The 24,780-nt window shown below is 52.9% G+C and overlaps 10 protein-coding genes across 10 annotated transcripts; 5 read left to right on the top strand and 5 right to left on the bottom strand.

Moving 5' to 3' along the window:
• Positions 1-92: 92 nt before the first annotated feature.
• On the bottom strand, positions 93-2,343 carry AB675_1818 (putative sterigmatocystin biosynthesis monooxygenase stcW; the record flags this gene model as incomplete). The annotated part of the gene is made up of 6 exons (XM_018141737.1): positions 93-574; positions 739-1,242; positions 1,301-1,482; positions 1,544-1,705; positions 1,777-1,951; positions 2,076-2,343. The coding sequence occupies 6 exons, from the start codon at positions 2,341-2,343 to the stop codon at positions 93-95; spliced, it is 1,773 nt and encodes a 590-aa protein (XP_018002819.1).
• A 3,152-nt stretch (positions 2,344-5,495) lies between these two features.
• AB675_1817 (uncharacterized protein) lies at positions 5,496-6,656 on the bottom strand (the record flags this gene model as incomplete). The annotated part of the gene is made up of 1 exon (XM_018141736.1): positions 5,496-6,656. The coding sequence occupies one exon, from the start codon at positions 6,654-6,656 to the stop codon at positions 5,496-5,498; it is 1,161 nt and encodes a 386-aa protein (XP_018002895.1).
• Positions 6,657-7,308: 652 nt separating this feature from the next.
• AB675_1816 (Lariat debranching enzyme) lies at positions 7,309-8,802 on the bottom strand (the record flags this gene model as incomplete). The annotated part of the gene is made up of 3 exons (XM_018141735.1): positions 7,309-8,538; positions 8,589-8,696; positions 8,749-8,802. 3 exons carry the CDS (start codon positions 8,800-8,802, stop codon positions 7,309-7,311), a joined length of 1,392 nt encoding a protein of 463 aa, XP_018002689.1.
• Positions 8,803-9,325: 523 nt separating this feature from the next.
• AB675_1815 (uncharacterized protein) lies at positions 9,326-10,682 on the top strand (the record flags this gene model as incomplete). The annotated part of the gene is made up of 3 exons (XM_018141734.1): positions 9,326-9,468; positions 9,519-9,771; positions 9,819-10,682. The coding sequence occupies 3 exons, from the start codon at positions 9,326-9,328 to the stop codon at positions 10,680-10,682; spliced, it is 1,260 nt and encodes a 419-aa protein (XP_018002758.1).
• Positions 10,683-11,664: 982 nt separating this feature from the next.
• Positions 11,665-12,431, top strand: AB675_1814 (uncharacterized protein; the record flags this gene model as incomplete). Its single annotated transcript, XM_018141733.1, has 2 exons — positions 11,665-11,892; positions 12,138-12,431. 2 exons carry the CDS (start codon positions 11,665-11,667, stop codon positions 12,429-12,431), a joined length of 522 nt encoding a protein of 173 aa, XP_018003081.1.
• An 883-nt stretch (positions 12,432-13,314) lies between these two features.
• AB675_1813 (Actin-like protein) lies at positions 13,315-14,516 on the top strand (the record flags this gene model as incomplete). The annotated part of the gene is made up of 2 exons (XM_018141732.1): positions 13,315-14,400; positions 14,454-14,516. 2 exons carry the CDS (start codon positions 13,315-13,317, stop codon positions 14,514-14,516), a joined length of 1,149 nt encoding a protein of 382 aa, XP_018002814.1.
• A 1,526-nt stretch (positions 14,517-16,042) lies between these two features.
• Positions 16,043-16,564, top strand: AB675_1812 (uncharacterized protein; the record flags this gene model as incomplete). The annotated part of the gene is made up of 1 exon (XM_018141731.1): positions 16,043-16,564. The coding sequence occupies one exon, from the start codon at positions 16,043-16,045 to the stop codon at positions 16,562-16,564; it is 522 nt and encodes a 173-aa protein (XP_018002951.1).
• Positions 16,565-17,603: 1,039 nt separating this feature from the next.
• AB675_1811 (putative iron/ascorbate oxido) lies at positions 17,604-18,440 on the top strand (the record flags this gene model as incomplete). Its single annotated transcript, XM_018141730.1, has 1 exon — positions 17,604-18,440. One exon carries the CDS (start codon positions 17,604-17,606, stop codon positions 18,438-18,440), a length of 837 nt encoding a protein of 278 aa, XP_018003020.1.
• Positions 18,441-19,535: 1,095 nt separating this feature from the next.
• Positions 19,536-21,179, bottom strand: AB675_1810 (AP-3 complex subunit mu; the record flags this gene model as incomplete). Its single annotated transcript, XM_018141729.1, has 1 exon — positions 19,536-21,179. One exon carries the CDS (start codon positions 21,177-21,179, stop codon positions 19,536-19,538), a length of 1,644 nt encoding a protein of 547 aa, XP_018002817.1.
• Positions 21,180-22,202: 1,023 nt separating this feature from the next.
• AB675_1809 (uncharacterized protein) lies at positions 22,203-23,036 on the bottom strand (the record flags this gene model as incomplete). Its single annotated transcript, XM_018141728.1, has 1 exon — positions 22,203-23,036. One exon carries the CDS (start codon positions 23,034-23,036, stop codon positions 22,203-22,205), a length of 834 nt encoding a protein of 277 aa, XP_018002774.1.
• Between the last annotated feature and the right edge of the window lie 1,744 nt (positions 23,037-24,780).

The raw sequence follows: 24,780 nt of genomic DNA, 5'->3' as shown, positions 1-24,780 counted from the left end.
TTGGCATGATTTAGCTATATACAACGACACTACCCCAGTGGAACGACCAGAGATGTCCAAGATGGACAGTCGTTTCCGTCCATCTCCGCGCCTCAGTGGGAGAAAGAAATCATGTTCCATTTCGCCGTTTTCTCCGGAAACGGCGCAGACGGCACATCCACGTACTCAGGCTCGATATAGTATGATATGTCGCCACCGCTGAGCTGAAGCTCCGACCATCCACTGCCCAGCCATCTCAGAAGTCGATCACCGGCAGCCTCCTGGCCGTATTCATACTCAAAATCTTCCCACCTAGGTGATCGTAAGACCTCGATCGCATGAACCGTACTACCTGGCCAAAGACCTATGATCCGGTTGTCTCTCCTATACCAAGTGCGGCAATCGTCCAGGAAGACCGTCTTGGTGAAGTAATTCTCCACGTGATTGACCCAGCTGCGGATCGCGCGCGAGGAGATCTGCATAGACTGGATGTCCTCTTTCTGCAGCTTGCGGATGCATTTTAGGATGTAGTCGCCTGCGCTCTCAATGATCTTCGTGAGGCTGCCGCTCGCAACTCCGGAATTCGGACCCAGCACTGTTTCAAGGCATCGTGGTTAGCTTTGTCTCAGGAAGTGATCATGAAATGGAACATTGCATGGGACAGGCGGCAGTCATGTCTCGGGAGGGCTTTGCGATCTTCTTCAAGCCAATGCTCGAGTCATCGCTCGGTTCCCGAAACAGCCTTGCGAGGGTACTCACTGGTGAAGTAATTTGGAAATCCATCCACGGCAACAGACATATAAGCCTCCGGGTACTTTTCCCAGCGATCGCTCAAGGCTCTCCCGTCAACACCAATCACAGGAAACGGAGGTGGTCCTGCAGCGTTGAACCCAGTGGCACAGACAAGGACGTCGAGCTCGATCGCACGCCCACCTTGTAGAACCACCCCAGTTTCAGTCACCGCTTCAATGGCTGTATTTATGAATTCGACGTTGTCCTCCGTCAGAGCTTCCAGAAAACCCTCACCTGGCGTCAGACGACGGCAACCTGGTGCAAAACTAGGGATGAGGAAGTCTCCTAGTTCTGGTTTCTTGGCCAAACGACCTTTCATGAGCTGGGTGAACATATCACGAGCACCCGCCGACATTGGGGAGCCCTTCAAGGAAAATGGATGCATCGCGTTGCCCTCAGTCTCGATCATCTTGCGGAACTCGTGATACTTCTTCGGGTCCGACATGTACTTGTCGAAGTCCTCTTGCGTGACTGCACTGTCCGTTAGGTTCTTCGATTCTCTGAGTGCAATCATGTCAAATATGCGTACATTCTTCGTGGTCAAGTCCGAGCTTCTGCATGGCAGAAGCACCGAAAGTGCTCGAGATCCACGTCTTACTCCGGATGAAGCAGCTTAATTGCGTCCCTGCGAGTTTTTGGAGTTTTGGCACGATTTGGATGGCACTGCTGCCACCTCCAATGACACCGATTCTCTTGTTCGAGTAGTCAAACCTAGAATAGTGGTCAATAGAGAGGCGCTTTGTCAGATGCTAGAGCGAATGAGGTCACAGACGATGTATCCCAAGCCGCTGAATGCACGATCTTGCCTTTGAACGACCACAATCCGTCGATTTTCGGCCAGACGTAGTCGTTCAATCCTCCACGCGCAGCGACTATGACGTCTGCCTCGTCTGAGAATGTCTCGCCGGTAGCAATTCTCTGGATATCAATTTTCCTGGACAATATGTAAGCACAAGTCCGGAGGACCAAATTAGATCCAAGCGTGGTGATAGGAGGGTCCCGAACCATTTTGACCGCGTTGCATCCCAAGCACAACCGACGACTTTGTGGCCGAGTTTGATGAACCTGCCCGCTGAATATTTGTCCGCTACCTTCTGCAGGTACTGCTGAATTTCCTGTGAAGGTGCATAAAAATTCGACCAACCAGGATTTGGCTCGAATGAATAAACGTACGAATGTGCTACACAGTCGCCAGATGTTAGTTGCTGCCCGCGAATGTGTCTCATACAATAAGACGACTTGAGCAAGAACATGTGTCGCGCTCTAGCAAATTTGCTCGCACCAGGAACGGAAAGGCGACGCACCAGGGATGTCACAAGCGCATCCAGGATATCGATTCTCCCACCAGGTGCCGCCCAGTCCCTCGTTCTTCTCATACACCACTAGCTCAACGTTGCGGAGGAGTTCTGGCAACCGAATGGATAGGTATATTCCAGAAAAGCCTGCGCCAATCGCCACAACCTTCATAGGGCGAAAATTCTCGACTGGCTGATCCTTGGGATTGTAGTCGCCATTGTGGTTGCCGTTCGTACCTTTGGCGGCCGGTAATGGTGCCGATTCGGACGAGGGCATGGTGTTGTCCGCAATGGCAAGAGCAGCGACGAATCGAAGTCTGGCGACTCCTTTGCTTCGACGGATTCCTTGAATCAAAAGAATCGGCTGAACCACTGATACAATGTAGGGAATAGATCACAGGTGTGAGCGTCCTCAGTTGGTGGGAACCCGAGTTGATATGCAAGCTGAGGAGTAGAAGTCACTGTTGATCAGAAGCTGTAGGCTAGGGTTGTGTAGATACGTGAGCCGCCTTTTCAATGGCGACGGCCGAGGCACCTGTTCGCATCTCCTATAGTCAGCCGTGTCTGAAGGAGCTCTTGTCTATGTCCCAATTCAGACGTTCTGCGACGTTTTGCGAAGGTTCGCCCGAGCCGCTACCCCATGTTTCCATCTTCCTCGGTCGCATGTTGAAGACTACCACCCAATCAGCTCCGGGATCGGAAGTCTGATTGGTTGGTACTCTCTTCGGATGGGATCCGATGCACGACCACATTGACTTTCCCTCAGCTGTCATCCGATGGCACGTGGATTGTCCGCGGTAGAGCTTCCGCCATGAGATTGATGCAACGCGTTATGCGTTGATTCGGATGAAGAGTTAACTAGGATTCTCGATGAGACGCCAGTGAGGAGGATGGTGCGAAAGAAAGGAAGCATTTCAAGTTGATGCTGAATACATATTGCCGAGGGTGTGGGGGCCAGAACCGCCCCCATGATGACGTTGTGTGGTTTGTCGGATCATCATCACCATACTACTATCTACTGCGTCTGAACATCCTGCTCGGATTCCTTGGAAGTATGCATTCTCTGACCAAGAGCACACCAATGCTGCCCTTTTTGCATTGTCAAACGCGATCTGCTATAGCGTCTGAACAGCAGATTCGGTGGAATACGAGAACGCTGACAGTTCGATATGTTTACAGAACTGCCACTTGGTCCACAGAACTCGCTGGCAGAACACCTACTGATATTGTCATCGCATCAGTCCGAGGTGCCCGAGAAGTCGCTCCGGTGAGCACCTCTGGCATTGTTGTATGGGTTACAATGAATGAGCAGCCACCGATTCCTTTCCATTGACCGCTGAACTCATGTTGCATTGTTGATCGGTATCAGATGCTTCTGCGCCGATGTGATTGTGATAGCTGTGGCCGTAGTCTTAGTTTATTGACTTTATGGCAGTATCGACCCCTTCAGCAGTGTATTTATCGAAGAACTGTTGGACGATGCTGCAGCTCTGATAACCCTGTGTAACCAGAACAATGCCTACGCAGACTTTAGTCGGATCCCCATTGGTGGCTGCGTAGTTATCACATAGACCCAAACAGGTTTCGAGGTCGGAAATACCATCGATATCTTCGTACGAATAGATAGAATACGAAGTAGAGCATTGTACATCGTATTGCCCGCCGGTTAATGCTGTACAGGATCCACTAGTACATGTTGGAGCTGGAGCCATGCTGCTGGTGGTGGTCGTAGTGGTAGTGGTGGTGGTGGTGGTGGTGGTAGTCGTGGTGGTAGGCTTAGTGGTTGTAGTCGTGGTGGTCGTCGTGATACTCGGCTTAGTAGTCGTGGTCGTGGTCGTCTTCGAAGCGGTCGTCGTCTTCTTGGTCGTCGTTGTCGTTGTCGTTGTTGCTGACTCAGCGCCACACACAACAGTGTTCTGACCAGCCGCGTTGGTCGCCGATGTGAGCGTACTTTTCATATAGCAGTAACCATTGCTCTCGCGAAATGTAGCTGACAGACATCTCGTGTCTGCACCGCAAGCATTGGCGCAGGCTTGGAAGTTGCTGACGGGTTTGCTTGTGTAGTCACCTCCAGCGCGATCGACACCGCAGGACAGAGTGCACCTGCGATTGTTGATGGTTTGTGTGCCTGAAGTACAAGCGGCGTGGGCTGCGGTGGCGTAAAGCGCGATCAAGCTAGAAAAGAGGAAGCAGAACCGCATGATGGGCGAGGCTTGTGGCGATGAACCAGTTGCAAGAAGAGGCCCAGCCTCCCCGGTGGTGGGTGCTGCTCTACTTATGTCTCCTTAGAGTCCGCAACTTCGTCGTCCGGTAGAAAATGCTGAGACAATTCGCCTCCTTCGACAAGAGGTTAGGGTTCATGGCATGGGCGAACCTCGCCAGGCCTACGTTCACTCCGTAGCTGGCTAGAAGCCTTCATTTTTGATGGCCAAGGATATTCAAGGCTGTAAATCTGCAGGGCTTGTTCCGAAAGTGAGAAGCTTTCCTGCGAGGCTGGCTGAGAACGCCATCAGAGAACACGGCGTGGCTTGGCCAGATCGGGCTGGACGAGATCCATCTTAGTAGTGATGCACTGGACTGCTGATACAAGAACGTGGGAAAGACCAGGTCGGCGCCCTTTGAATCAACAAGCTCCTTCAGGGCCCTCCGGCTGCGTCAAGGCTCTTGTTCATCGCATGAGCAAGGAGCAAACATTTTACCAGAAGCGACCAGTAGGAAGGTGAAGCTCGCTAGCACCCTCTCGATCCTCCCACTGTGACTGGACACGCGTGGCGCGTGTGTTCACATCTTTTGACTGGGCGCTGAGCTTCAGCTAACTCAGCAAGATTTCTTCTTGACAGACGCCCACTGCTAGATGGCGACCCCCGCTGCAGTGAGTACCATTTTCGACTCCGCCCCATGTTAGCATCTGGTGTCCGGCAAAACTTCCAGGGCTCGGGAATTCCCAAATCCCTCCGTAGGGTCCGAGAGTTCGAAGAAGCTTATCAGAATACCCTGAAGTTATTTCGAGGGTTATTGAAGTCTCAAAGTTTAAGCTCAAATTCGGTTCCAATATTAGGCGAAGTATGGCAGCCTCAAACCGACAGGGGGACAATCAAGGCATGACACTTATCCTGTACATGAAGGATTCGTGACTGGGACGCGCTGTGACTTCTGCCGGAGCAAAGGCGACTTGTATTGCGATAGGCGGCAAATCCGGGTGAGAACATGTCGGAAGCTACTGAACATCGCCATGACAGGGTTGCCAAGCTACGGGGGCCACAATCCGCTCTCTGACGGGTGGGAGGACGTCTGGGCAATGACCAATTCTAGGACTGGCCACCACATGAGTGTAGCATATGTAGCATATGTAGAACATGGCGACACTCATAGCTACCGAGAGAATGATTTCCTTCACGAACATGATGCAACCTCGACCTCGCTGAGCCCTCACAAAAGGGGCATAGACATGGCCAGTACCGCAGCACACCAACCAATTCCAAGAGCGTGCCAGCTTGCCCTGGAAGATCCCATGGCTCCACTACTTTGTGCGCTTGACGTGTTGTTGGATGCTTCAGGGACACCTAGTACCGCAGAGACCAGGTGCGCAACGCCGCCCTTGACTACCAAATTGGGCACTAGAACTTGAGCCTCGTTCATATCGTGCTTGATGATCCATTTTTGCCGGTTTGGATCGAAAGTGAGGCGGACCTCACTGCCGTTGGTAGTTCGAAGAACGGGTGTTTCGTCAACCTTTACGCCCTGGCTCTGTAAAAGATCTTGTGTGCTAGTCTGGAAGAATGCAGCCTCGGACGGGATGTGGTGATTGCCGAGAATTTGGAACTTCTTTTCTGTGGACATTGCATCGACGTCAGCTACTGACGCATGCTCGAAAGCCGTGTTGATTGGGACCAAGAAGGTAGCTGGACCGGAGAGGCCCAGGTAGTCTTCTTGATCCGTCCCATCTGCGAAGAGTCGGCTGAAGATGCTGCAATTGTCGAACCCTTGCCTCAAGTCCTTCTCGGTCAGGTTGATGAGCGTATACACTAGAGGCTGTGGCAACGTGAGTACTTCTTTAACGGTCGTGATGACACCGGAGTTGAAATCTTCCCCAACGTAGATCCTGCCGTCCTGAGCCACCTCGCTCATGTTGCCGAACGAGCCTGAAGTGAAGAGGATGCCTACGTTGTCGATACCCCGTTCTCGGTACGCCTCGATCATGTAGTGCTGAGAGGCGCCTTCGTAGCTCAAGCCGGTCTCGAGAAAGGCGTGCTCAGCTTCAGCCATCATGAAATCTCTGGGTAGACGGATCATGTGATAGTTGAAGAGGTCTTTGAGATATTGTGTTTCCGCAGAGTTGAGGAGGTTTATCAGGGATTCTCCGCCAGACATGAGGTTCTGGAAAGCATCATTCGTGGGAGCTAAGAAGTTGTAATTTCCTTGTGGGATTTCGGGCATGGCATCTGGATTCGCTTCGATCCATGTAGACAGCTCAGAAAGATTGGGGTCGTACCGAAGGGCGTCGAGAAAAGCACTGCTGTTCTGTGCAGCAGCAACAGCAGCGTGGGCGAGTATGGCGAGGCTCAGAGTGATGTTCCAAAGTTTGTTCATGACCTAAGGAGAAAGCAGTCGGTTGCAAGATAGATCGAGGACGTCAGATGTGCTTCAGATTAATTTCAATAATCCAATTCGATATTGCTCCAATGATGAGCGAGCCTAAGAACCAGACAGACCGAAGTATCAGAAGAGCCGCCAGCAACGGGATCAATAAGCTAGCAACCTGGACGACGAGTGCACTTGTACTCTCCGACACTGCGGTGGGTACCTGGGCCATCGTATGAACTGCCATACCCTCATATAGAGGACACATTCCAGCTTTGCTTGGCGCAGGTTAGAGGATTTGATACAGTGCTCAGGCTCGTCGTCGCTCCTGATCTCTCATGGTCTGTAAGACGTGACTCTATTGCTGGCGACGGCTAGTATCGTATAGTTCTGTATGCCAAGAAAAGGCGGGCTGCAATTTGGCCTGATATGCTATATGAGTATCTAGGCTGATTTAGAAGGGGCCAGAATCCCGGTCCTCAGCTATTGCCACGACTGATGTCCGTGACGTCCAGTGCATTGATCCATTTGCTGTTGAAAAGGTAAGACGTGGCCTGCCTGAATGTGAAGTGAGCATTTGCTGATTGTCAAGGCGTCGCATGTTTCTGAGCTGAGATCAGCCTTACCATCTCGCCTGCCTGGGCAACAATAAGGCGCGCTATCATCCGAAGACGATGTCCTCGTTAGGGTCGTCCACCATCACACTGCGGGCGGGAACGCCGGCAATTCCGAATGTTTTACAGAACGTCTCCGTTTGACTGTTCGGATACTCTGGAGGCTGCGTGCTGTCTTCAAGACTGTCATCCGGTGAATATACTGGCGCGTGGGGCCTAAAATTCCGGGGAATGATAAACAGCTCCTCGACGGGAAGACTGGCATCTATCCATCGAGTTGTCGCAGGCCGGCTCATGACAGTGTCTAAATCCGTCGACAGTTGATCCATCGTCTGAAGGATGGTTCCATCATGGCTCGTGGCTGTAGGAAATTCGCGTAGAATTGACAGCCATTCCTCATCGTAGAATAAATTGTACTTGCCGTCACTCAATCGCTCCAGGTAATGCGCTGCCGGCGGGGTCCGCCTGGAAGGAGGAGCTTCGATCTCGAGCAACCTGAGGAAGTCATTACCGTGACCGGGCTTGTCGAGCGCGAGGAACTGAGTCGTCATGTCGGTGGTCTGTGGCGATTGCTCGTGTGCTCTGGCAACTCCAGTGAGACAGTTCCGGGACATGGCTTTCGGCAACGCCTGCTTCCACTTGTCAGGAATTGAGAGTTCCTTGAACATGTCCTTCGAGTCATGCTGAGCATGCTTAATTGTGGCGGAGAAACCGATGTGCATGTGGCCAGAGACCCAGTGCTTAGGCTTCAAGTGACCCATCACCTGCTCGGCCGGCAGACTGCCAAGTCTATCAGATCGAGCGCTGTCGAAGAAATGTGGTCGTTCCGCAAAAAGCTTCTCGTAATCGCCGAACCACTCAACGCGTCTAGGCCAGTCGTGACTCAGACCGATATCGACTGGATGGCGAAGTTGTAGCAGCTTCGCTACGTCACACTCCCGAACATGGTAGATAGAGCGAATCTCGTCTCGATTGTACGGCAATCGCTCATCGTGTGGCCGCCGATAGTCTTTCGAGTCATAGATTCCAGACATGCCGAGAATGCGATATGGGCCGTATCGGATGACACCTACAGCGCCCATGTAGTATATGTTGGGCGCGAGCCATCCGCCGTACGGAAGCTCAGACAAGTAGTTCGACGCTTCGTGGTTGCCACCAATGACGATGGTCAGCACAGGAGCCCGAGACTCGCCGCTGTAGTAGCGATGGAAGTCGCCCATGTGCCTATACCTCTTCGGCACTGACATGCAGTTGAGATCGCGAGCATTACGGACTGCCTGGAACATGCATCAGTTACGTTGCAACGATGACTAACATTTAAGCATACTTGAAAGTCGCCGCAAATGATGAGAAAATCAAGGTCTTCGAGTTGCCATCCTCTGGCTTGACAAGCAGCGTCTGCTTCTTTGTATATGATGTCGAGCGATCCATGTCCCTACTTCATTTAGTATGTGTTTTCGACGTCTGTACATGAGATTTCAGCTCACGCATCCTTCCACGGCGATCCTCAAAGGCCTGACTGCAGGGTTAGAAGGACTCATGTTCCCGAAAATTCGTCGCAAGATGTGGCTGTAGAGTTAGTCGGCAAGCTGAGGGAAGGATAGGCTTTGTGGACGATTTTGCGTGGAGGTTCGCGAACAGCTACAAGATGTCAAGGCGGCAAGTCGGTCCATCACTTGATGTTTCATTACGCAGAGCGACGCGTGAGTCCATCATTCCAATGCGTGACTCATCGCTCGTCATCTTCTTCAGTTGACGGACACAACTGATAAGTTCCAACAAGCTCACGCGTCTGGGTCTTCCGCCTCGAGATGAGTCGATGGCTGCTTGGCGCGCTCTGATTGGTGACATCATTATATCGAACGCGCTAGCCTCACCCTTTCTTATGCCCCTACTGTGCTCAGTATCACGTATCACTGCATGTTTTGCAGTAAGACGCCTCTGATATCCTCTATCCGAGTTCGACTGTCTGCCGTGACACCATTTCAGCGACAGATCCAGGTCACACGGCCCATCTCCTGGAGCTGTCTTGGCAATCCGCGATGCTATGCGACTAATAAAGGTATGAAGAAGGCTAAACCAGCAAAGCCGAAGTCCAAGGTACCTGACTATTGTGACGTTGAGCCCAAACGTGACGGAGATGGCGATGTCATCTGGCCTGCAACGAAAGGGGCTATGGAGGCAGCGAGGGAGTTCGTGAAGGAGTGGTGAGCAAGGCCCCTCGCAGCGAGTTGCTCCTGTGGCTAAGACTCGGTAGTGCGGCTGCTGGGCATAAAACGCTTATTGTCCCGGACAAAGATGCAGATGGACTGTCGTCAGGTGTCATTCTGTACAGGACTTTACGGACGCTTGGCTTGCCGGAAGACAAGATCGAGGTGCATCTACTGCGAAAGGGCACGAATGTTCACGATGAAGAAGAACGAACGGCTATGGCCGCAAAAGATCCATCATTCATCGTAGTTCTTGATCAAGGCTCAAGGGGAGGCCCGCCAGTCGTGGCTGACCCCAAAGTCCGGGCCTGATCATCGACCATCATCTGAGCGACGACTTCCCAGAGTCCGCCCAGGTCGTATCGGCATGCCACTATCCACCGGTCGCCACAAGCGCTCTCCTTACCTATGAGATCTGCAAACCTCTACACCCGGATATCGAAGATTCCTGCGCCTATCTCGCCCTCACCGGCACCCACGGCGACTTAGGCAACACGCTCAAATGGCTCCCGCCCTTCCCAGACATGACCCAACACCTTAAGACCCACACCAAGAAATCCATCGGCGACGCCGTATCCCTCCTCAATGCACCCCGTCGTACGGCGAAATACGACGTCATCACAGCCTGGACGGCGCTGCTGGCATCCACCTCGCCGAAAGACCTCCTCACAAACGCCCGCCTGCAGTCCGCGCGCTACGAGATCAACGACGAAGTCGAACTTCGGACCCATACTCCACCTCTGTTTAGCCCCGATGGACGCATCGCCGTGCTCAAAATCGAGTCCCAAGCTCAAGTCCACCCTGTGATCGCTACCCGCTGGGCCGGGTACCTGCACAGCAAGACCCTTGAAATCGTCATGTGCGCCAACTACGGGTATCTCCCAGGCCTGGTCAACTTCTCCTGCCGTATCGCCCGGACAGCGCGGAGTCGCGATCCGCCGGTGAACATCATTGAGAGCTTGAAAGCTGCGGCTGCGCTGTCGACAGATGGACTGCGGGATAGGATGGGTGAGAACTTCGCGCGTGGGCACAAGGAGGCCAGTGGTGGGATCGTGCCAACGGCACAATTTGAAGAGTTGATGGGTCTTCTGAAGATTGGCGAGAAACCGGAGAAGAAAGATGGCGATGACGAACCGCCCAAGAAGAAGGTGAAGACGATTGAGAAGAGTCCTCAGAAGAATACACTGGGTAACTACTTTGCTAAAAAGTAGAGAATTTGATCGTATCGGACACAGTTCTAGTCTCAGAGTATAATGGACTGTGGTTAGCTGTAGCCCAATACTCACGGGAATAGTCTATGATCCACGCATCGATCAGTGAATGTCTTTTGACGAGACTTGCCGAGATCGTGAAGTGACTGTCTCGGTTTGCGTCGGAGGTCCAATCGGTGAGAAAGGTATAAGTAACTGCCCTGCCCTTAACATCTTTCCCATCTATCCCGCAAGTACATCGAGAATTCAACGCAAACATTTGTCATGCCATGTTAGCATTCGCTGCTATATGGTGGGATGAGCGTGGACGAGAAAATCGGCCCAGAACCACATGCGCTGGTAGCTGCGCGGGAAGAGCTGTGGCTCGTGTCTCTGCCTGTCCATCATCGACATCTATTACCTCGACTGTTGCGCTGTAGAGTTGGACACAAGTGTGGCATTTCGAAGCTCATATATGCTTCATTACCAGAGGGATTGCTTTCATGGTGGTAGAAAGATAGATGAATGAGACGGTTTTACTTGCCGGACTGCATCAGCACCGCGACCAAGGCATCGCAAAGGCATCGCAAAGGCATCGACTGATGCCAACAGCACACTTGATCGATGCTAGAGTGCCAACTCTCGAGCCGATCGCGGCATATGTAACAGCATATTTCATGCTCATAGTCCTGTGCTAGTTTCGCACATTGTAACGGTCTGTTGCTGGCATCGCAGGTCAGCACAAAAGCATGAACAGAGAGGGCAGCGTCTCAGCACTTTCTATTAAGATCCCGAAAACGTCCGTGTTCCTTCGAGGCACGACAGGCGACAGCAAAGGAAGATAGGCCGGACTTCTTAACACCTGAAACAGTGTGAGACAGCATTGGCAAAAAATCAGAGTTCTCCACCAAGGACCCCGAACGATCTCAAGTCGTTATCGTCCCGTCAAACGTCTTTAACGTTGTCATTCTCGATATTCAACACCGCCTGACCATTATCCGAGATGCTGTCCAACTTCACAGAAAAGATCACAAAGCCGCTCTCGCGGAAAAACACGGGCGTCTCGGAGGAGGAAAAGCCTTGGCACGCAGCATTCCCTGAAGCCCGACACAAAGCGGCGGATTTGCCTGATGTCGAGAAGGAGGACGTGCTGAATTTATTGAAGGAAGGGAAGAAGTCAGGCGAGCAGGGTGGATTCTTGTTGGTCGACGTGAGGAGGAATGATCATGAGGTACGTCGCGTTTATGTACTTTCTACTTGATCCTTCGGAAGACGGAACACGATGTCTCGTCCGGTCTTAGCCCTCTGTTTCTGCGTCCTCAGCCCAATCACCTCCGTTCCATACACACACATTATCTGTTCCCATACATCTGTCAGGTCCGCACTATTGCGATCATCCGCTGCATGGCCCACCCACGCATTGCACTTGCGCCACACAGCAACACCGCTACTCCCAGATGATTGACACATTACTAGGGCGGCACTATCCGCGGCTCACTCAACCTCCCCGCACAATCTTTCTACTACTCCCTCTCAACCCTTCACCTACTCTGCCGCGGTGCCGGCATCAAAGAAGTCGCCTTCTACTGCGGCTCGTCCTCCGGTCGCGGTCCCCGCTGTGCTGGCTGGTTTGCCGATTACCTCGCTGATCAAGGCGTCAAGGAGGACGAGATCCGGAGTGTGGTGCTGGAGGGCGGGATCAAGGGGTGGGTCAAGGGTGGGAAGGAGTATGTGAGTTGGATGGACGGGTATGATGCGAAGGCTTGGTGATCTGCGGGAGCCGGTGGTGTCGTTCAGGTGGCAGACCGACGAAGCGGCTGAGGCTGATGTTGTAGTATGGTCGTATGTAATGAGATATGATGAAGCATGACTTCCCCATCCAGATAGAGGATAACGTCAAGTTTCAGCTCAGCTCACCTCGAATTGACAAGTTCTCAAGCTACCTTCAATCTTGTACGTTCAATGTTCACCTCAGTGAATACACTACGCAGCAACCCGATCTGAGACAGAGATCCAACAGTGAATACCTCCTGGTCGAGTCAGCAGGACAGTCACTCCGTGTTCGCCTTAATCTTCACTTTGTTGGAGAGGTATAAGTAGGTCGTCTTGCCCTCAGAGTCTCTGTCTTTACTTTCCTCTGTCAGTACAGAAAGACCTCAATCCTACCAACCGTTGCCATGCAAAGCTAGCACCTGCTGCTGCTTGATGGGGCAAGCTTCAGCTCTAGGATCTCCACCAGGGACAATTGTGTCACACTTAGCAGAGCCTTTCGGTACCTGGATCGCGATTTCACAAGCTCGGACATATTGTTCGATAGAGCATCCATTGTGCGTTAGCCGTACCACACCGACTCAGCTATCTTCACGCCATAAGTTGAGGCGTACTCGTAGTAATGAAGGTGTAACGGGATCCCATCGTCCTTCGCGGAAATAGATGCACGGCCACACCTGTTGTGGCGTCAATTTCTCCAAAAAGTCACCACCAAAAGTTGTGAAGCGCGTTCCCCAGGAATACGCGACAGTGAGTCTTCGGCACTTGAATAGTCAAGATGAACTGACGCCTGTACCGCGCGAGACTTCGAGCATGTCTGTATTAGAACCGTTAACAACGCAACACTCATGACCTCGCAGCAGTATCCCGTTTTCGCTGAAAGATGACCGACGGAGGCAGCCTGCACAATGTGCCCCTGGTCCTCGACAACGGCAGCGGCACCATAAGGGCAGGCTTCGCGGGCACTGACTTACCCGCCGCATACTTCCCCTCCTACGTCGGCCGACCTAAACATACCCGCGTGCTCGCCGGTGCGCTCGAAGGCGATGTCTTCATCGGTCCCCGGGCACAAGAGCTGCGTGGCCTTCTGAAGATCAAATACCCACTCGAACATGGCGTAGTCACAGACTGGGATGACATGGAAAGGATATGGACATATATCTACGACCATGAGCTGAAGACGCTAAGCGAGGAGCATCCGGTCCTGCTGACCGAGCCGCCGCAAAACCCAAGGACGAATCGAGAAATGGCTGCACAAATATTGTTCGAGCAGTTCAACGTCCCTGCTGTGTACATGTCGATACAGGCCGTGCTGAGTCTCTACGCTAGCGGACGGACTACGGGTATCGTGCTCGACAGCGGCGATGGAGTCACGCATGCAGTCCCTGTATATGAAGGCTTCGCAATCAACAACAGTGTCCGGAGGATAGACGTTGCGGGGCGAGATGTCACTGAGCAAATGCAGCTGCTGCTCCGCAAGAATGGCCATGTCTTCCACACGTCCGCCGAGAAAGAAATAGTACGCATCATGAAGGAGAAGACGTCTTACGTCTCTCTGGACCCGCGGAAAGAAGAGAAAGATTGGTCGCAAGGCCTGTGGAAAGCCGACAAACGAGAAGTCACGTACGAGCTACCAGATGGGAAGAAGATCAAGATCGGCGCCGAGCGGTTTCGTGCGCCGGAGATTTTGTTCGATCCAGAAATTATTGGACTGGAGTATCCAGGAGTGCATCAGATGCTCGTGGACTCAATTAATCGCGTGGATATGGATCTGCGGAAGAACCTGTTTGCCAATATTGTCTTAAGCGGCGGCACGACGTTGACGAAAGGGTTTGGTGATAGATTGTTGATGGAGCTGCAACGGCAGGCTGTCAAGGACACACATATCAAGATATTTGCGCCACCAGAAAGGAAGTACAGCACGTGGATCGGAGGAAGTATCCTGGCTGGGCTGAGCACATTCAGAAAGGTAAGAATGCCCATTGATGCGGTAACGATGATGATGCTAACGCAGGTGTCCAGATGTGGGTCAGTATTGATGACTGGCACGAGAATCCGGATGTCATCCACACCAAGTTCTCTTGAAAGAGGGCGCAGTACGTGGATTGATCAACAGAGAGCACCTGTCGGGTCACGCCAACGTGATTGGCTGTCGACTTCGGACAACCTCTCTGCAAAAGTGCGGATCCAGATCAGGAAACAGTAACCCTCCCGCAGCCGCTTGTGGCCGGCTAGCAGACGAAGGGAGGATCGGCTGACACCGATATTGACTGCTAGCCAGCAACGTGGAAGGCCCAGATTTGCGGGGAACGGCGAACACTAGTAATTTGGTGGCTGTATGCAACCGAAGTCTGGGGAAACGCCATCCTGTTGTGGTTCAGATCCGCATTGTTGTCCTTTAGCAACAGGGGAAAGGTCAATCACGCAGGGGTTGTGCATTGACTGAAGTCTCTCCCGAGGACCCTCACATGCTCGACAAGATTGTACCTTTGCGTGCTCCCCAATCATCTTATGTACTTTGGAGGTTCTGGAGACGCACTGCTTATCAGTCCGCGAGGCAGCGAGACTACGTGTCCTCAGGACCATCAAGTAGCACGCCAGCCATCGACGAATGTCGCAACTCGCGTCCAGCATGATGCACTGATGTACGACCAACGTGTCTCAGGGCGAAGTAGTAGACTATTACCCCCAGAAAACTCATCGCTGGCCAAAGCGGCATTTTCATTACGCAAAGACAACCGGCCCAGGCGTTCAGGTGACTAACAAATTCCTCCGCCACTGGATTCCACGTGACTTCTCCTCTTTCTTGGCTCCGCCCCAGGACTTCCGTTCGAAAAATTCTCACCTAATTTTTGCCTCTTTTTCCAATGAAGACTCTGCCCAGGTGACCTCCGCCTGAGCCTTTGGTGATGTCAAAGTATCAAAATCTGCCGCGTCCGTCCATGCCATGGATATCCGGCGCCTGTTGTCCTGCTTCGAAGCCTATTGCCTCCCCGAAAATCTGGGGAGCGTGACCGCCTTTTGGAAATTTTCCTACACGCTTTCCAGTTAACGGCAGCCTTGAGCAAGCCTTTCACACGCGCTTTCCAGTTAACGGCAGGTTTGCGACATTTCGATGTGTCAAAGAACCTCCTCGAAATAGGCTTACACACATTTTCCACTGCTTGTTTGCATCACGTTGCCATGTTGCGTCGCTGCCAGTGGCTGCGCACGGCGCTGGCCGCTACATGCAATTTCTCAGATGAATGCGTGATTGATGACTCTTGGTAAGGAAAACTTGACACATCTCTTACTGCATTGTATATATACCTGATCGCCCCTGCCCTGAAGCGGGTTGAGTCTTATCTTTGACCATCCAGGACTCGAGATTGACACATTGCTATTATTCTCAATCAGCACTCTAATACCAGAACTTGATCAACAGCACACCGTTGTTATCGCTGCATACTATAGTATCACTGCTACTAGTGATTACTACAACTGGTAACCCTACTCGATCGATTCAACCAATCACATCGTCGCTGTCCTGTTATAGAGGCCCTTGAATCCACTCATCGACAGCACCACCACAACACAACCACACAACCACACAACTACACACACACATCACTATGCCAGCCTCATCACGCAACTACTCCATCGTCGAGCCTCACCCAAACGCCACACCAACCTCATACATCCCCACCGGCCGCGGCGGCGCCGGCAACTACGTCCGCACGCCCATCAACCTCACCAAGGGCGCCTCCGCCCAAGGCCCACCCTCTCGCATCTCCGTCTCCACCGCATCATCAACCACCTCCTCCCGCTCCGCAGCATTCCACTCCGGTCGGGGCGGCGCAGGCAACATCCACCCTGCGACAGAGCGGGCGATCTTCAGCTTCGATGAGGAGCTCGAGAGGCAGTTGAGCCAGGAGCGGCACGCAGCGCCGGTGTACCATGTCGGCAGGGGTGGTGCCGGGAATGTGACGACTAGTGCGTATCCTAAGACTCCAAGGGCGGCCAACGCGGCGGCAAGGAAGGCTAGCAGTGCACGGTCGGACTCGGGGAGTGAGAAGAGTGTTGGGAGTGTAGAGAGCGGTGCCGATGTTGCGACGAGGGCGATGAAGGGGGCTTTGAGGAGGGTGTTCCACTAAGCCAGCATGGCTCTGATGGACCACGATAACGACGACTTGAAACCTTCTTACCAGCGACTTTCTTACCTTTAGCGCAACATGGGTCTGGGCGAACATGGGAAGGAAGAACAGGAAAAGGAAAAGCATATGCGTCAATGACGCTACTTAGGCATGGAGTTAAGGATGGCATGGACATGCTGCTGCTGCCAGTATAGCAAGCACAGAGGGTTTTGACACGGCCAAGGAGTATTTCTACTTACCACATACCTGAGTTTCTGGGCGAGCTAGCGCCTCATAATTGATCTTCAACAATGCTTCGATTCAATGCTACATCTCCTTGAACCACTCCAGCGTGCGGTAGTAAGCAGGCCCCTGCATAGGGGAGCTCACTGGCGCTCGTAGGGCAGTCCTGCGGTCGACTGAGAGCATTTCGTATACGGCAAGCCACCTTGCCAATGCAGGTTCAATTTTGTTCATCCTGAGCTTCCAATTTCGAATTTCCCTCTCAACAGCGCGTCTTTGCCTCCCCAACCCTTGAATCAACTTTGCATAGGGATGTACCTAGGTACATTGCTTCCCCGCTTTTGACACAGGGGCGCGTCCTGGGGACGTCCGGGCAAGGCCCGGGACCGCAAGTTTTGTATGGAGTGCTGATGTGGCTGATTGAGGACACCGTATATACGGCAATCGCTAGTGGTCTTACCGCCAGACTTTCTGACTAGACCGGATGACATGACCATGGCGAGCAAGTGAATGTGACACCTTTCTCCATTGGCGAAGGTGTTTCTTGCTTATTTATCTTCTACTATCACAAAAATTTCCTAACTTCCAGGACGTCTGGCTTGCCTTTCATTGCCGTGACATTGCTGGCACCGAGCTTTGTCACAACAATAATGCTGCCCACACGAAAGAAAGGCTAATACTACCTCGATAGAGATAAGTCATTGATAAGGCGAGTCGTTACCGACTGTACGGCCTTGTACGAGCTACGAAGGACCGTGTGTAGGTTGTAGCTGGACAGCAAACACTGTATTGCTAGGAATAGATCTCGCAAGTTTCAATGGCCTCAATCCCAACCATAGATATATCTCCCTACCTTCGACAGCAAGCTTCTGCGGATGACAAGGCCGCAGTAAAAGATGCTGTCAAGAACGCCTGCGCAAAGTATGGCTTCTTCCAGCTCTCCGGGCATGGTGTCCCCTTGACAGCTCAACAAGCCGTCATAGAAGCCAGCAGACGTCTCTTCTCGCTTCCACAGAAGCAGAAGGATGCACTGTCCCTGAAGAATAGCCCAGCAAGACGCGGCTATGAGCGAGTAGGCGAGCAAGTCCTCGACATCAACGCCTTGCCAGACTTCAAAGAGGGATATTACGTCGGTCGGGAAGTCCCTGCCAAAGACATGAGTTTCTCGCGGGGCCCGAACCAGTGGCCTCCGCCAGAATCTCTGCCTGATGACCACTTCCGGAATCCCATTACAGAGTACTGGCAATATCTAGTGCAATTGTGCGACACAATGATGGAGATCCTCACCTTAGGTCTCGGCCACGACATCTCCGTCCTACAAAACTTCACCAGGGAGCCAGCCGCGAACCTCAAGCTCCTCCACTACCCTCCACACCTTTCGAAAGATGAACGACAGTTCGGCGCAGGAGCACATACGGACTTCGGCGCGCTGACTATTCTGCTACAGCAACCCGGAAAGCATGGATTGCAAGTCTTTGATCGCTCGAGCGGCGAGTGGATTGCCGTCCCGGCCGTGGAAGATATCTTTGTGGTGAATATTGGCGACTTGATCCAGAAATGGACGGATGGAGAGTACAACAGTACGGTGCATCGTGTTGTTAACATCAGTGGCGGCGACAGATACAGTGTGCCGTGCTTTTATCAAGCACGATGACGGCCACGAATCCATTCAAGGCTGGAGAGACTGAGACTGTGGAAATGCATATCAGGAGGAAGTTCGACAGCTCGTATGGGTTAAGGAAGGCGTGACTAGGTCAGGCGGTATTCTCTGCTGGTTCAATCAGGTCCGTGTCGCAAAACCTAGGTACAGTCTACCAAGCGGACTGTCATCTTTGCTTTCAGGTTCTGTCATCCGGTTTGACGAAGCCTATATCCCAGACCGGTTGACAGAACATAACGACACCTGCGCCTTCCTTCTCCTATACTCGGAGTCAGCAACGGCAGCAGGAGCACGCGATAATCGCGCCTTTCTATGAGCGGTCCCCAGCGATGCAACGAGCGGCAGGCGCCTCATGCACAACCAGGTAGCACCTTCCGCACAAGCACAAGATGCCTTGTCATCCGGCTTGTATAGAAGTTTCGTGAGACCGGATGACAAGATCGCCTCGAAGATGCGTGTCGACTGTTCGCGTCTGCGATTTACGAGCGACCGCTTTGTGCTCGTGTTGTCACCATGTGCTTGAAGGACGGGGAAGGCAGCCGCGTGGCGTGCAGGATCTGGTCAACCGGCCTCGCCAGCACACGAGGAGTGGGATGTCATCCGGTCTTGGAAATGTATCTCGAGCGAGAGGTGATTGCTAGTCCAGGTACGGTGCTGAGAGATATCAAAGTCGAGTGGCCGGGGTCTTCTGCCCTCTTCTCCTAATGACATTGGACTACATCTACTATTGACGTCGTTGATGCGGTCAACATTCTCTAGCGGTGGACCACGGATGCGATACCATGAACCATGCACCGATTAGTGAATACCTCCCACCAAGCAATTGAAGTTAGTCGTTTCGGGTTCCGTCGGCTCCTCAGCCTTCGAAGAGGTATAAATAGTCGTCATTGCCCCCAGCTTCTCCTCGATTCTTGCCTCACGTGTCACATACAAAGGCATTCCGTTGCCATGCTTTGGTAGCAACCACTGCTACTCAGTGGGGTAAGCTTCTTCGATGTGTTAGAGGCGTGAAGCAGAAACTCGATTCCGACTGACCGTAGACTTTCATTAGAAGAGAGGCCTTTCTACAGCCAGGTACTGACAAAAGTACTAGTCTATCCTGCGTTCAACGCCTCCCTTACTTATTGTCAAGTACTTGACGCCCTTGTATGGCTTGACCCCATCTCCAAGGCCTTTACTTTTCTTCGTGTCGACATTCAGGCTGGACACCTTGATGCCGCTAGCAAGCCATCCCGTGACCGCGAAACTCGCCAATATCGTCTGCGGCATTAGTGACTTGCTGCTCTGCTTCTTGGCCCTATCTGTCGCCGCATCTCCATTGGTATCCCCGCCTTTGTCCTCGAGACCCAGCGTGTCATCGTCGTAGTACTCCGACAACTGCTGCGCATTGTTGGCCACGGCTGAGTCATTTTGAGCAGCAGAGAAGGGCCCGACGACTGAGCCTGATAACGTAGCCGTGCCAGACACCGAAAAGCCGTCCTTTGTGGGGATCTTCCACTCCACGGTCTTCGTAAACTGATTGAAGCTGGCTTCGCCCCGAGACGGCTTGAGCTCGGTGACTGTGCGTACATCCTTGGGAAAGGGAATGCTGATCATGACGGCCTCAAGCTTGGGCGCGGCGCTAGACGAGCCTGCGGCGCTGCCGAATGAGAATGGTGTCGAGCCCGTGCCGACTCTGCCTGGCGTGGGCTTTGTTGGGGCAGGTGCACCAGGGAAGTTGTTGTTCAGAGTGACCCGGGCTTCGAAGTCTGTGCCGTTGCGGCCGGTGTTTGTGCGGAGGTCGGGAATGATGGGCAGGAATATGCGTTCACCGCGCAGTGATGGCTGGTCTGTGTGAAGCGTAGATGGCATGAGGTCGGATTCGTAGCCTGCTAGCATGAACTTGCCGTCTGGAGGCACGAAGGACAGTTCTCCTGGTGAGTCCCGCCATCGATGCAGTAGTACACATGGATGAAATGTGGGCAGTTGCATGGTCCGACTAAGGCCTGCTGACTTTGCTGAGCTGGTACCGCCAGGCGCGGAGAGCGTCAACTGTAGGTGAGGCACGCCGGAGATCTTTGCTGTGAATAGTATCGATCCCTTGGCTCTGGCTGATATCGGCCGTCCTGATGGCGCATATATGACCGAAAGAGTCTCGACGATATCGACATAGAGCTCGTTACTGGTGTGACGCACATTTGACCTCCTCCATGGAATGGCTGGACCGTTGGCTGTGGACGACGCGGCCTTGAGCGTAGCGGCCAGACCAGCAGGCCCACCTGATGGTGCTGAGCTGGGTAGGCCGACCTGCGCAAACAGCTTGCCTAGATTGCTCGCGACCTCGACTTGCTCTCTCAGTGCATTGCCTTCGGTGTTGCAGATGATGCCACCATCGCACATCTCCACCAGTAGCTGCGCAACCACTTCATAGTTGTCCTCTATCTTCTGGCTGATGAGTGGGCTACCGAGGAACTCTTCGAAGATGTCGACCAGCCGGTGCAGAAAGTCGATGATTGCCTGTGGCGGCACATCCTTCGAAGACGTGCATGCTAGCAGCAGCGATGATTGTGAGACGGTATAGACGTTGGTCGGAGGGTTGAGGCTGGGGAGGTGGAAGACCGCCGGCAGTGGAGGGGTGCGCCGGCGGAACTCGTCGTGTAGTTCTTTGGCTGTGGGTGGCCGACCGGCGTAATTGTGTTCGAGGAGGCAACCTTGGTCGTCGAAGATGTAGAGTGCTTCGATAGCAACACTCATCGTGGAAGTAGGAAGGAAGCGAGGTCGCGTGGGTGAGAAGTCGTGTTCAGTCGAAGTCGACTCCTCCGCATTTCTTGGGTCGCGTCTTCATCATCTCGTCATCTGCCACACCTTCGAATTCATGGTGCGCTCGAGGCGGCTTTCATCATGCGCTCAAGGATCTGATGCCATGGAATAAGGAGTACGACTTCTCGAATCCGAGGCAGATCCCAGACTCGGAAGACTGTCTGTCATGTAAAGTAGTGGGTGAGTCTACCATTCCTTGGTACTGGGAACGATGGGAGAACTGATCGGCTCTGCACAGGCTCGTCAGCGCTGGCAGGTCTATCTTTCTACACCTACTATTCTGGTATGAGTCAATTGCGCGCGCAGCGGAAGGTCATTGAAATGAGCAAGTCGAAGTACAAGTATCATTCAAGGCAGTTGGGCATTATTGGTATTTCGGCAAGCCTGTTCAGTCTGGCGTGGTATCGCATTCTGAACTGATGGAGCGGTCATCCGACAATCTGCTTGTCTTTGCGATGCTGGTCGTTACGATCGAAGCCTCGCAGCAACGTGGCCAATGAGGGCTTTGATGTCTCCTACTATCCGACTAAGTGACGAGCAATCATCGAGTCATGGAGGATACCAGCATGACCACATGCCAGCCAAACGATGGACATATTTTCCAGGCCATTAACCAACTCACTACTTCTCGGGCGGTCGAGGGTGTGGCATGAAACGCACACTGGACCAACGGAAAGCTTCTGGACCGGCAGACGTTTGACAATGGCCACTCAATCAGAGCAGGAAGGGCATCATCGAGCACAACAAAGAACGTGTGAGGAAGATGTCGTGCATGTGGAATATGTACATTGTAATTATCAATAAATGCAGACGCATCCAAGGCGTTGGCGCGGATTCGTAGTCGTGGGTGTCGACTTGGGTATCTCTCTTCATAATCTATGCCCGTACGCTATGCAACAGACTCAACCAGCGCTTCTGCTAGGTCGAACTCCGATGGACTCCATGCGAATCGTATCTTCATGCGTAGCGCCCTCGCTTGCTTCCAGAATCTGACCCATCTCTTGGTCCGAATCCAATATCAAAGAAGTTGATGTCAGGAAAGGGATTTTTTCGCTTCGAACCTGAAGCAATGCCCAGACCTCTCGCTGACTGGCGATTGTTGCTGTTCTGCCGATGGGAGGTGCCCCGCTGTGTTGCTCTCATGCCCCGACTCGACGTGAGTGGTCTCGCTGGAGCATTGCCTGGTCCGTCGCTATCGGACACGGGCGAGGACTGTGGTGGTGCGGAGAATGATTCCCGGCGTTCTCTTTCGACCTGCAGCCGGGCTGCTGACTCTGAGGGGTATTGGAAAGTAAAGCTTGACGGTTCTGGTGGGTGTATGGTGGGCTGAGCGGTGGCGTTCACTTCAAAGGTGTCTTCATTTCGTTGCATGATTGCGTCTTGTTCTTGTGGCTGTTGCTCCTGCTGCTCCACGGGCTGGGGCTCTGGACTAGAGACGATATTGTCTGTGGCAGCAGTCCTAGCAGGCTCGCTCTCAGACCTCTCATCTTCGCTCTCTGGTTGCGGCTGATTGGCAGAACCATCATAACGCTCTGTCACCCATTGCCGAACTCGCCATCCTTCTCCATCTTGCAGTCCCAAATTCTCCGAGTCGAGGAAGCGTAGGATGTCATCGAGGGCATCTTGGTATCCGGCAGCTCGGTTGTTGTTCTGGTCTTGCACGGCTGACTTGTAGAGGTTTGTGACGGAGAGAGCGGCAGATCTGAAGGCCTGCAGAAGGTGTTCGGGCGGGACTGGTCTGCCCGAGTATGGTGTCGGTAGTGAGGTGTTGAGAGATCTCATCGAGTCCATTGTGGACAGAGGAGGATCGGAGTGTATGAGAATTCGGTGTCAGGCAGACCTTTGAGGGACTCAATAGCTAGCGAGAGAACAAGTCTGTGGATAGGTTCAGATTTGACGTTGACTGGTGGGGTTTTCTAGGCGTCGTTGATTCGGGCGAGATCCGCCGGCTCACAAACGGCTTCCGAGGCAGTGCTGTTTGGACGACCCTCTTATATTATTGTCGTGGATCCCGGAGCGAGGGTCTCGCTGACCGAACTTGTGAAATGAATGTGACGGAAGGTGTCTTTGTCTGAGATCGAGTTGTTGTGATTGGGCATCACCACATGGTCAAGGTCGGCAAGGCTGTATCGGAGCCTTCTTCACAAAAGTCTTGGCGTAGTCTGATCTACCAATCAACGCGCGTGACGCGGGGACTCTCTCTACTATTGCACCGTGGCAGACCTTTGCACTCCTTCCACCTCTGCACTCTGTCTGCCACCATTCCGCACCTCTGTACACCACACTCTGAAAGACTTGCAATCATCTGTACCAGTGCTCTAGAGTCTTCAGAGGTAATCCCTCGCACTCGAGCATTGCTGCGCGTATAGATTGGGTAGAAAAAGTCGCGGCGCGCGATCCTGGGCTTGCGCCCTGGCCCTTTAGCAAACATGCCTCGACTAGCACAACAGACGGACTCGGAGGCGTCCTCGAGAGCAGATACCCCCATGACAGATGTGAATGAAGCACCTCCAGTCCGGCCTCATCGCCCGTCATTTGGCTACCTCAACCCATATAACGATGATACCCCAGACGACTCGGACACAGGTCTAGACACCACTGCTAGCAGCGTGGCTGGAGATACGCCTGCTGATGGTCGGAAGAAACGAACAGAGGCTCTTCAATTACGGAAGAGTATTCTTGGCAAGAAGAATGCTCGACTAGGAGAGTCAAAGGATGACGACTCCATCAAGCGCTTCAAGTATCTGCTCGGTCTGACAGACCTGTTCCGTCACTTCATCGACACCAATCCAAACCCTCGGGTACGCGAGATCATGGCCGAGATCGACCGTCAGAACGAAGAAGAGGCTGCTCGGGCCAAACGTGGGGTGTCCCGCAAAGGCGGTGCAGCCACTGCTACAAAGCGGAAGACGGAGCAAGAGGAAGATGCTGAGCTGCTACGGGACGAGAAGCGTGGTGCGGCCACTCAGACCATCTTTCGAGAGTCTCCTGCATTCGTCGAGAATGGCGAGATGCGAGACTACCAAGTTGCTGGTCTCAACTGGCTCATCTCTCTTCACGAGAATGGCATATCTGGTATCCTTGCAGACGAGATGGGCTTGGGCAAGACCCTGCAGACAATTTCCTTCCTGGGCTACCTTCGTTACATCTGCGACATCACCGGTCCTCATCTCATCGCCGTCCCCAAATCCACCCTCGACAATTGGTCTCGTGAATTCAAAAAATGGACACCCGAAGTCAATGTGCTTGTACTACAGGGCGACAAGGAATCGCGTGGCCAACTCATCAAGGATCGCGTCATTGATGAGAAGTTCGATGTCCTCATCACATCATACGAAATGATTCTACGAGAAAAGGCGCATCTCCGCAAGTTCGCTTGGGAGTACATCATTGTCGATGAAGCTCATCGCATCAAGAACGAAGAATCCTCGCTCGCTCAGATCATCCGAGAATTCAACTCGCGAAATAGACTTCTCATCACGGGTACCCCTCTGCAGAACAACCTTCACGAACTCTGGGCCCTGCTCAACTTCCT

The sequence above is a fragment of the Cyphellophora attinorum genome (genome assembly GCF_001299255.1).
Source record: "Cyphellophora attinorum strain CBS 131958 chromosome Unknown Contig6, whole genome shotgun sequence".
In the NCBI taxonomy this organism is placed as follows: domain Eukaryota; kingdom Fungi; phylum Ascomycota; class Eurotiomycetes; order Chaetothyriales; family Cyphellophoraceae; genus Cyphellophora; species Cyphellophora attinorum.
Note: the sequence above shows the minus strand (reverse complement) of the source record. Positions and strands in the feature narration are given on the sequence as shown.